Below are 12250 nucleotides of genomic sequence, written 5' to 3' on the forward strand. Positions count from 1 at the left end.
ACCTGTGTAAATCATCTTTATTTTAGCCATTAACTGAAGTATCTGAGAAGTAGGATTTATACATTAAAATGCAGTATTATGTGTAAGTTATTGTACATCTATTTTTTCTATTTGTTGAATGTTCCCTAATAATACTATTGTAGTCTACACCAGTGGCCCCAAATATGGGAGTAACACTCTTGTAAGACACAGAGTCTGGAATTGTTTTACTTCTACACAGTAATGTAATATATTTTATATGGCTCTATGACTAATCAACTAATAGAAAAAATTTGAACAAATAAAAAGTTAATAGTTTTTACAAATCAAATAGAATCTCAAACTTTGACCTCAGAATGCTTTCCCTGGGGCTAGGAACCTGTTTCCTTGGGATAGTTTACTTTGTTTAGGATTTTTTCTAACAAAACATCAGTACAAACCTATGGACAGTTACTTGACTCATACATGAAATCTCTGAATATTTATTACATGGAACAACATCTATGATTATCATGAGGCGGGGTGGTAATCGCTATGGGGAAGAAAAACAGCATTTTTGTAAGTATCTAGTAGTTTCTATTTTTTAAGTGTCTATGCAATGAGTTTGCATGAAACTATTTTACTCTATATGGGAACCCTTAAAAAAAATTATTTAAAGATTCAAACTTCTGAAAAGAGATGTCAGTAGCTACCGGTGTGGTGCTCTGCTCTTGTTCGATGATGATAACAGTTGGCTGCGTGCGTGTTCCCGCTGTGTGCGTGTTCCCTCTGTGTGCTGCCCCAGCTCTGCGCAGATAGCTAACACAGCAGACCCCAAGAGAACCCCCAATGACCACAAACTCTAGTAAGGTATGAAGGCACGTCAGCCAGGTTTATTGTCGAAGAGAAACACAATCTCTAGCTCCCCAATTCATATAACTTATATACGGTTTGTTGCTAGTCCCTATGTGCTCCCTGACAATGGACTCAGCTCAGTCAGTGGCAGGACTTTCCACTGCCCCCTAGGCTGGACAAATACACCGCCCCAGGGATGTATTCTTGTACACAGGTACAAACAAGTTACATAACACTCCTGATGTACTGAGGTGCAACCCCTTTACGTAATAATGCACCACCCTTCTACGCAGTAAGGTGCCACCTCTCACCTTGTACCTGTTGTTTCGAACAAAACAACTCTATCCATCATACTAGCCTTTTGCCCCTGTCCTTGTTATCTGTGTGGACAGTATAAGAATGTTCTTGTACCATTTGTGTATGGCTCTGGTATCTAATACACTTTAGATACATGTTTATGCAACAGCATATCTTTATACAACATCAGCCCTTTCCCTGCCAGCTTCTGTGAGCAGGGCCTGCCTCTAGCTCGCAGCTTAACTTTGCTTTATGTTAGCAAAGTCTTGACCATTGCTTTAGCTCAGGCCTTAGGTCTCATACTGGGCCTCTGATACCAAGGGTTTATGTTTCAGGGCCTCATCTTACTACATTCCCTCACTTTTTGTCTTTTTACAGGGAGGATGTTTACCCTTGGTCCTGGAAAAGCATAATGCACGGACAAAAGATAACCCCCGTGGGCTAAACACTGTGATGTGGTTACCTTATTTTACCATCCATATACTCATGCCCCATCTGTCTTTAAGTCTGCACATTCCCTCATATGACTGATAGATTTTATTATCCAATTATTTTTCGTCCCTTATGGTGGGCTTGGAAATGTTAAGCCTGAGAACTCGACTGAGAAATGTCGTTTTATAATTGAGTCTTAGCCCTGGTCTACACTAGGACTTTAGGTCGAATTTAGCAGCATTAAATCGATGTAAACCTGCACCCGTCCACACGATGAAGCCCTTTATTTCGACTTAAAGGGCTCTTAAAATCGATTTCCTTACTCCACCCCTGACAAGCGGATTAGCGCTTAAATCGGCCTTGCCGGGTCGAATTTGGGGTACTGTGGACACAATTCGACGGTATTGGCCTCCGGGAGCTATCCCAGAGTGCTCCATTTTGACCGCTCTGGACAGCACTCTCAACTCAGATGCACTGGCCAGGTAGACAGGAAAAGAACCGCGAACTTTTGAATCTCATTTCCTGTTTGACCAGCGTGGCAAGCTGCAGGTGACCATGCAGAGCTCATCAGCAGAGGTGACCATGATGGAGTCTCAGAGTCACAAAAGAGCTCCAGCATGGACCGAACGGGAGGTACGGGATCTGATCGCTGTATGGGGAGAGGAATCCGTGCTATCAGAACTCCGTTCCAGTTTTCGAAATGCCAAAACCTTTGTCAAGATCTCCCAGGGCATGAAGGACAGAGGCCATAACAGGGACCCGAAGCAGTGCCGCGTGAAACTGAAGGAGCTGAGGCAAGCCTACCAGAAAACCAGAGAGGCGAACGGCCGCTCCGGGTCAGAGCCCCAAACATGCCACTTCTATGATGAGCTGCATGCCATTTTAGGGGGTTCAGCCACCACTACCCCAGCCGTGTTGTTTGACTCCTTCAATGGAGATGGAGGCAATACGGAAGCAGGTTTTGGGGACGAAGAAGATGATGATGAGGAGGAGGTTGTAGATAGCTCACAGCAAGCAAGCGGAGAAACCGGTTTTCCCGACAGCCAGGAACTGTTTCTCACCCTGGACCTGGAGCCAGTACCCCCTGAACCCACCCAAGGCTGCCTCCTGGACCCAGCAGGCGGAGAAGGGACCTCCGGTGAGTGTACCTTTTAAAATACTATACATGGTTTAAAAGCAAGCATGTGAAAGGATTACTCTGCCCTGGCATTCGCGGCTCTCCTGGATATACTCCCAAAGCCTTTGCAAAAGGTTTCTGGGGAGGGCAGACTTATTGCGTCCTTCATGGTAGGACACTTTACCACTCCAGGCCAGTAACACGTACTCGGGAATCATTGTACAACAAAGCATTGCAGTGTATGTTTGCTGGCATTCAAGCAACATCCGTTCATGTGTTATCCTCAGGAGAGTGAGATATAATCCATGGTCACCTGGTTGAAATAGGGTGCTTTTCTTCAGGGGACACTCAGAGGAGCCCATTCCTGCTGGGCTGTTTGCCTGCGGCTGAACAGAAATGTTCCCCGCTGTTAGCCACAGGGAGGGGGGAGGGTTGAGGGGGTAGCCACGCGGTGGGGGGAGGCAAAATGCGACCTTGTAACGAAAGCACATGTGCTATGTATGTAATGTTAACAGCAAGGTTTACCCTGAAAGAGTGTAGCCAGTGTTTTATAAAATGTGTCTTTTTAAATACCGCTGTCCCTTTTCTTTTCTCCACCAGCTGCATGTGTTTCAATGATCACAGGATCTTCTCCTTCCCAGAGGCTAGTGAAGATTAGAAAGAAAAAAAAAACGCACTCGAGATGAAATGTTCTCCGAGCTCATGCTGTCCTCCCACACTGACAGAGCACAGACGAATGCGTGGAGGCAAATAATGTCACACTGCAGGAAAGCACAAAATGACCAGGAGGAGAGGTGGCGGGCTGAAGAGAGTAAGTGGCGGGCTGAAGAGAGGGCTGAAGCTCGAATGTGGCAACAGCGTGATGAGAGGAGGCAGGATTCAATGCTGAGGCTGCTGGAGGACCAAACCAGTATGCTCCAGTGTATGGTTGAGCTGCAGCAAAGGCAGCTGGAGCACAGACTGCCACTACAGCCCCTGTGTAACCAACCGCCCTCCTCCCCAAGTTCCATAGCCTCCACACCCAGACGCCCAAGAATGCGGTGGGGGGGCCACCGGCCAACCAGCCACTCCACCACAGAGGATTGCCCCAAAAAAAGAAGGCTGTCATTCAATAAATTTTAAAGTTGTAAACTTTTAAAGTGCTGTGTGGCATTTTCCTTCCCTCCTCCACCACCCCTCCTGGGCTACCTTGGTAGTCATCCCCCTATTTGTGTGATGAATGAATAAAGAATGCATGAATGTGAAGCAACAATGACTTTATTGCCTCTGCAAGAGGTGATCAAAGGGAGGAGGGGAGGGTGGTTAGCTTACAGGGAAGTAGAGTGAACCAAGGGGCGGGGGGTTTCATCAAGGAGAAACAAACAGAACTTTCACACCGTAGCCTGGCCAGTCATGAAACTGGTTTTCAAAGCCTCTCTGATGCGTACCGCACCCTCCTGTGCTCTTCTAACCGCCCTGGTGTCTGGCTGCGCATAACCAGCAGCCAGGCGATTTGCCTCAACCTCCCACCCCGCCATAAACGTCTCCCCCTTACTCTCACAGATATTGTGGAGCACACAGCAAGCAGTAATAACAGTGGGAATATTCGTTTCGCTGAGGTCTAAGCGAGTCAGTAAACTGCGCCAGCGCGCCTTTAAACGTCCAAATGCACATTCTACCACCATTCTGCACTTGCTCAGCCTGTAGTTGAACAGCTCCTGACTGCTGTCCAGGCTGCCTGTGTACGGCTTCATGAGCCATGGCATTAAGGGGTAGGCTGGGTCCCCAAGGATACATATAGGCATTTCAACATCACCAACAGTTATTTTCTGGTCTGGGAATAAAGTCCCTTCCTGCAGCTTTTGAAACAGACCAGAGTTCCTGAAGATGCGAGCGTCATGTACCTTTCCCGGCCATCCCACGTTGATGTTGGTGAAACGTCCCTTGTGATCCACCAGAGCTTGCAGCACTATTGAAAAGTACCCCTTGCGGTTTATGTACTCGCCGGCTTGGTGCTCCGGTGCCAAGATAGGGATATGGGTTCCGTCTATGGCCCCACCACAGTTAGGGAATCCCATTGCAGCAAAGCCATCCACTATGACCTGCACATTTCCCAAGGTCACTACCCTTGATATCAGCAGATCTTTGATTGCGTGGGCTACTTGCATCACAGCAGCCCCCACAGTAGATTTGCCCACTCCAAATTGATTCCCAACTGACCGGTAGCTGTCTGGCGTTGCAAGCTTCCACAGGGCTATCGCCACTCGTTTCTCAACTGTGAGGGCTGCTCTCATCTTGGTATTCATGCGCTTGAGGGCAGGAGAAAGCAAGTCACAAAGTTCCATGAAAGTGCCCTTACGCATGCGAAAGTTTCGCAGCCACTGGGAATCGTCCCAGACCTGCAACACTATGCGGTCCCACCAGTCTGTGCTTGTTTCCCGAGCCCAGAATCGGCGTTCCACAGCATGAACCTGCCCCATTAGCACCATTATGCATGCATTGGCAGGGCCCATGCTTTCAGAGAAATCTGTGTCCATGTCCTGATCACTCACGTGACCGCGCTGACGTCGCCTCCTCGCCCGGTAGCGCTTTGCCAGGTTCTGGTGCTGCATATACTGCTGGATAATGCGTGTGGTGTTTAATGTGCTCCTAATTGCCAAAGTGAGCTGAGCGGACTCCATGCTTGCCTTGGTATGGCGTCCGCACAGAAAAAAGGCGCGGAATGATTGTCTGCCGTTGCTCTGACGGAGGGAGGGGCGACTGACTACACGGCTTACAGGGTTGGCTTCAGGAGGCTAAAATCCACAAAGGGGGTGGCTTTACATCAAGGAGTAGTTCAGGCAGGACTTCACGGAGGGTTCCAATAAGAAATGGTGCACCTAAGTTATTGTTCTTATTGGAACAAGGAGGTTAGCCTGGCCTCTGATTGATACATGGCTAGATCTACCTCGCAGCACCTTCTCTGTGAGTGACTGCAGTGTGACCTAGAGGAATGAGTCCCCTAGACAGGGGAGAAGACAAATGAGTACAAAACAAATCTGGTCTATTTCTTGTTTTGATCCACTCCATCTATCTTTTACATCTTTGGCTGGCAGCAGACGGTGCAGAAGGACTGCAAGCCATCCACATCTCACGGCTGCTCGGCAGAAGATGGCACAGTACGACTGCTAGCCATCCTCATCTCTTGCCTGTCTGGCAGAAGATGGCACAGTACGATTGCTAGCCATCGTCATCTCTTGCCTGCCCGGCAGAAGATGGTACAATACGATTGCTAGCCATCGTCATCTCTTGCCTGCCCGGCAGAAGATGGTACAATACGACTGCTAGCAATCCGTATTGCCTGCCTGCTCACCATTAGACGGTTCAATACGACTGACTGCAGGACTAAAGAGAATGACCTGGTCAAGTCACCAAAAATTTAGTCCCTGCGCCCATGTCTGCCCAGGCGCTCCCAGCCGACGTGGCCAGGAGCACCTCGGACATGACGAGGACGGGTACCAGTCATACTGCACCGTCTGCTGCCAGAAGGCAATGGGTTGCTGCTACTGTGTAGCAATGCCGTACCGCGTCTGCCAGCACCCAGGAGACATACGGTGACGGTTACCTGAGCGGGCTCCATGCTTGCGGTGGTATGGCGTCCGCACAGGTAACTCAGGAAAAAAGGCGCGAAACAATTGTCTGCCCTTGCCTTCACGGAGGGAGGGAGGGAATGGGGGCCGGACAATATGTACCCAGAACCACCCGCGACAATGTTTTAGCCCAATCAGAGTGCTCCATTGGGCTGCTCTGGACAGCACTCTCAACTCAGATGCACGATTGTTTGCCGTTGCTCTGACGCAGGGAGGGGCGACTGAGGACACGGCTTACAAGGGTAGAGTTCACGGAGGGTTCCAATAAGAAATGGTGCACCTAAGTTATTGTTCTTATTGGAACAAGGAGGTTAGCCTGGCCTCTGATTGATACATGGCTAGATCTACCTCGCTGTACCTTCTCTGTGAGTGACTGCAGTGTGACCTAGAGGAATGAGTCCCCTAGACAGGGGAGAAGGCAAATGAGTACAAAACAAATCTGGTCTATTTCTTGTTTTGATCCACTCCATCTATCTTTTACATCTTTGGCTAGCAGCAGACGGTGCAGAAGGACTGCATGCCATCCACATCTCATGGCTGCTCGGCAGAAGACGGTGCAATAGGACTGCTAGCAATCCATATTGCCTGCCTGCTCACCATAAGACGGTTCAATAGGACTGACTGCCGGACTTAAGAGAATGACCTGGTCAAGTCACTAAAAATTTAGTCCCTGCGCCCATGTCTGCCCAGGCGCTCCTGATCGACCTCACACAGGCGACCAGGAACACGTCGGACATGACGAGGACGGCTACCAGTCGTACTGTACCGTCTGCTGCCAGAAGGCAATGGGTTGCTGCTACTGTGTAGCAATGCCGTACCGCGTCTGCCAGCACCCAGGAGACATATGGTGACGGTTACCTGAGCGGGCTCCATGCTTGCGGTGGTATGGCGTCCGCACAGATAACTCAGGAAAAAAGGCGCGAAACAATTGTCTGCCCTTGCCTTCACGGAGGGAGGGAGGGAACGGGGGCCGGACAATATGTACCCAGAACCACCCGCGACAATGTTTTAGCCCAATCAGAGTGCTCCATTGTGACTGCTCTGGACAGCACTCTCAACTCAGATGCACGATTGTTTGCCATTGCTCTGACGCAGGGAGGGGCAACTGAGGACACGGCTTACAGGGTTGACTTCACGGAGGGTTCCAATAAGAAATGGTGCACCTAAGTTATTGTTCTTATTGGAACAAGGAGGTTAGCCTGGCCTCTGATTGATACATGACTAGATCTACCTCGCTGCACCTTCTCTGTGAGTGACTGCAGTGTGACCTAGAGGAATGATTCCCCTAGACAGGGGAGGAGGCAAATGAGTACAAACAAATCTGGTCTATTTCTTGTTTTGATCTACTCCATCTATCTTTTACATCTTTGGCTGGCAGCAGACGGTGCAGAAGGACATATTGCCTGCCTGCTCACCATAAGACGGTTCAATAGGACTGACTGCCGGACTAAAAAAAATGACCTGGTCAAGTCACTAAAAATTTAGTCCCTGCGCCCATGTCTGCCCAGGCGCTCCTGATCACACAGGCGACCAGGAGTACCTCGGACATGACGAGGACGGCTACCAGTCGTATTGTACCGTCTGCTGCCACAAGGCAATGCGTTGCTGCTACTGTGTAGCAATGCCGTGCCACGTCTGCCAGCACCCAGGAGACATACGGTGACGGTTACCTGAGCGGGCTCCATGCTTGCGGTGGTATGGCGTCCGCACAGGTAACTCAGGAAAAAAGGCGCGAAACAATTGTCTGCCCTTGCTTTCACGGAGGGAGGGAGGGAAGGAAGGGGGGGGACTGACGATATGTACCCAGAACCACCCACGACAATGTTTCAGCCCCATCAGGCATTGGGATCTCAACCCAGAATTCCAATGGGCAGCAGAGACTGCGGGAACTGTGGGATAGCTACCCACAGTGCAACGCTCCAGAAGTCGACTCTAGCCTCGGTACTGTGGAAGCACTCCGCCGAGTTAATGCACTTAATGCACTTCTGTGGGGACACACACACTCGAATATATAAAACCGATTTCTAAAAAACCGACTGCTATAAATTCGACCTTATTCCGTAGTGTAGACATACCCTTAGAGGCACTCCCAAAATAATATATATATTTGTAGTGTATACAGGCATATTTATATGATCTTTGTGTACATATATCAGCACTTTATATGCAAGCATACCAATTCTTTTTCAATGTGAAGTGTAGCTTGGCCCTTGTGGTACTGCAGATAGCAACCCACTTTTATTAAGGCAATTAAAGTTACCATCTGTATCATTATTAGCAGTAGGCTGAGGGTTTTGAAATACTAGGATAGGGACTGTGATGATGTGTCCCACAGTGTTATGTATGTGAGAAGTACAACAGAAATTTGGAGTAGTGACACTACCATTGAGGCCTTTATTTATAAATATATTGTAATTAGTTACTACACAGTACTGTCCATCCATATTATAGATTATCCTTAATGCTGGTTGTCACGCTCTGCTAAGCTTCACTGGGCAGGAAACTGAACGGGCTAGCTTCTCTGTTCCATTGATTGAACTTCTCTGTGATACACCAGTAGTTGAGGGAGACTCAGTTGTTTTTCCATGAATGCTGTCTTCCAGATAACCTACTGAATGGAAAGTAACCAAGATATTAAATATTGCTGTGTCAAGATTTAGTATTGGTATCTCGACACCGAATAAGATTGTTCTGAACAACATGTGCATTAGGATGCAGTGTCAGTAACCCAAATTATGACTGGTACTAATAGGGAATTTGTTTAAGTTACTGTGTAACTGCAAATTGGATAATTTTATAGCAATTTGTTTTTTCCTTGCCTATATGTTGTTTGCTGCCATTTGTTTTTTGATTGTTACCCGTGTGTTGGTTAAACAGTTTAGCAAGGTTATGCATGTTGTAAATGTTGTACAGCAATAATACAACAGTACAGCAATAATTCAATTGTTTTTCCACAGTAACCAAGTTGAAATTAAATGACAGTTTATCCTGGTTCAGCTAGTGGTTTTCAGCTGGCTGTTTGTTTAATTGTTCATATATGGTAGATAGACCCATCAAATACACCTCTCTCCTATATGAAGCACTTCATTTTTCTTTTCTTGATGCTTGGGGGTTTTGTCACTGTATACCGATATTTTCTGGCCTCTTCAAAGTGTGATACTTTCTGGAGTCTTTGGTTTGTGGGATGCAACTTAAACAACTTTTGTTAGTTAACATAGTAACTTCGTTTGTTTTTCCTTTTTTGTTTTCAGTAAAGGAAACTTAATACAAAGTTTAACTTAGTTTGTTGACAATGTAATAAAAGATGTGGTCCCTATAATACAAGCTATACTTTTTCCCAATTGTTGTATAGACATTCATTTTCATTTGAACTGAATTACTAATATTTTATTCTAAATGTAATGCTTAACTACAAAGTTACATATGCTTTAAAAAAAAAAAAAAAAAAACAAACATTCCATGTTAGCAAAAGAGTTAACATAATTTTTACCAAGCTTTCAGAGTTAATTTGCTTGAGATACCAATTTCATTCTTGTTAACTGTTTAGAAGCACAAGCTTTAATAACCACTGCTTCCTGTTAACAATGTAACGTAACACCGAAGGAAAAGCATATCTAATGAAACCAAACTCTAAAATTAAACCCAAAATACATTTTAAATACAGGTTCATGCAAATACTTTAAGGATATTAAACTTTTATGATGCTTTTTTTTGGTGTTTGGGAGCCAAAGGTGGAAACCTGTTGAAAACGTGGAAACCTGTTGAAATTGTTTGGTTAGTTTTATGCATAAACTGTTGTTTTTAAAACATTTTTGCTATCACATTCTTATAAACTATATTTAAAAATCCAAACAAGTTTATAAAAAGCCCAAACAAGAAATGGACATTTTATTAATATTATCTTTACCTTAATGTTGAGATTTCCCCTTACCTTTTTTCTTTGAACAAAAACTGATAAGAGAATTCTTGTTTGCAATTGCATCATTTGTTGAGGCAGAAATAGATGTACATATATTTGTAACTGAAACCTTTTTGAACTTTGCAAAAAAAAAATTGATCATCATAATACCATGATTATACCCCAACCATGATCTTAAAAGAGAGTGTGGTACCACATATATTTTTAAAAGGGTATAAAATTGACTTTCGTTGCAACCAATAAATAAATAAATAAAAATAGTTACGTGACACACACAACATACAATACAGGACAACACATGACATACAGGACACACTTACAGTTAGAAAGGAATGGCGCCAGAATTCTATTCATAACTATACAAAATAAGGCAAACAAAAATAAAAAGGGTTAAACATTTGATTAAGCAAGTTATTACTTTAATTAAACGTTTAATATAAATTGATACAAATATATTAATATATGCTAAATTTATTGAATTAATTTGGTAACAAGGAATTTTGCTTTACTTTATATTTAACATTATTTTAAAACTCTGCTATATGAAATCAGAAAAGCCCATGTTTCAAATATTAGTGCGTGGTTAGGATTAGAAGCAAGGTCTGCATTTCTGTTGCTTGGCAACCATATCTTCAAGAAAGTTAGGAATAATTCCAGCTGTTGCATTCCTGAAGGGTTAAAATAAGTAATTTACTGGATTTATTTAAGGTAAAGTTTTTAACTTGTTCTCTTTGTTGTTTTGTTCTGTTTTCAATTGCTTTATCTTTTGGAGGTTTCTGTAAAAAAAAAACCTATAACTTTTAAAACAAAGAGAGTGAGCCAAAGTGAGGAGAGGCAGGGGAAAGGGCTGGTCAAGAGCAGCCTAGAAAGGTAGCAAGACCTGAGCCAAGAGAGAGTAACTCTATCAAGGTATTTGAAAGTACAGGCAGCAGCAGCAAATTCAGCAAACTGAGAAGGCATATAATGGAAAAACTTAACGGGTATGTAAAAATATTTGAGAAAGAAGGTTGTATTTTTAGATATGAGTGTGGTTCCCTGGGTCAAAGCAGTTGGGAACCAGCACAGTTGGGAACCGTGCCCCTGTTTTTTATCCTGGCTCTGAGAAGAGAGTGGGGGTTGTTACCTGCTCTTGTAAAACGTGAATTTGTTCGCCCAGCATCTGTTGCTTTTGTGTGCATGCCAAAGGGATGGCGGGAATGCCTTTTTTTTGGCTGCGGTTAACTGTTTTTGGGCAACTCCATGTGTTAATGCATCAATTCTGGGTGTTAACCTGCTCAAGTTTAGTTTTTGACTTTGAAATTCCTTTTTATTCATTCCCCTGCAATTGAGTCGCAGCTCCTGTCTCCTAATGTGCTCTGTGAATTGTTCCATTTTCCCCCCTCATTTGATTTACCAATTCAGTGAAAGTATTGTGTGTTACTTTTTCCATCTGTGCGCTTACTTGTCCCATTCTGACAGACACCAGTCTAGGTTCCAGTTTAGGTTTTACCAGAACCTGGCTTTTATCATAAGCTAGTGGTTGCACTGTAGTGGACCCTGTTTCATCTTTTAATTTTACTAGGGCTATCTTTTTCCACTTCTGTTCCCATTCTTCAAGCACGAGGGAGCTACTTGAAGCCTGCTGTTTACCACCAATATTTATAACAGAGGACGGCACATCTCTTTTTTGTAGGTTCCTTGCAGCTGTTTCCAGTGTTTTATTCTGTTCCTGTGCTGGTTGTCTCTGGGCTGCTTGCCACCCTGCAAGGGGGGGTGGGAGCATTCCAGGGCTGTGCAGCTTGTTTTGATTCTTCTAAATTCTTTGTTACTGTTACTTGCCCTGCCAATTTTGTGGTGTGCTGTTTAAGCCATCTTACTACCATAGACATTAATTGCAAAACTCTAGCTTTTTAAACTTTCATTATTCTTGAGTGCCTTGGTCTCTACCATCACTCTACATATGCCAGTCCATGTCTCCCCACTTTCTTTTTTAAATCCATATGGATCCCCTTTACTGGCAATCCAGCGGGTCCAAGAGTTATCAAACTGTGGGGATATGAAGGGAGGGGATAAGGGGGTTCTCTA

The 12250-nt window shown here is 44.9% G+C and overlaps 1 protein-coding gene across 1 annotated transcript; it reads left to right on the forward strand.

Annotated features, from left to right (window-relative positions):
- Positions 1 to 1982: 1982 nt before the first annotated feature.
- On the forward strand, positions 1983 to 3729 carry LOC141988156 (uncharacterized). Its single transcript, XM_074953989.1, has 2 exons — positions 1983 to 2680; positions 3260 to 3729. Exons 1-2 carry the CDS (start codon positions 2098 to 2100, stop codon positions 3343 to 3345), a joined length of 669 nt encoding a protein of 222 aa, XP_074810090.1. The 5' UTR covers positions 1983 to 2097; the 3' UTR covers positions 3346 to 3729.
- Positions 3730 to 12250: the final 8521 nt, after the last annotated feature.

Source organism: Natator depressus, chromosome 5 (genome assembly GCF_965152275.1).
Source record: "Natator depressus isolate rNatDep1 chromosome 5, rNatDep2.hap1, whole genome shotgun sequence".
Taxonomy (NCBI): domain Eukaryota; kingdom Metazoa; phylum Chordata; order Testudines; family Cheloniidae; genus Natator; species Natator depressus.

Excerpts from the sequence above, each read along its gene's own strand:
- LOC141988156 (XM_074953989.1), top strand. The coding sequence starts at position 2,098 with ATGCAGAGCTCATCAGCAGAGGTGACCATGATGGAGTCTCAGAGTCAC. Across the intron at positions 2,681-3,259 it reads AGGCGGAGAAGGGACCTCCG|CTGCATGTGTTTCAATGATC; the intron begins GTGAGTGTACCT and ends TTTCTCCACCAG.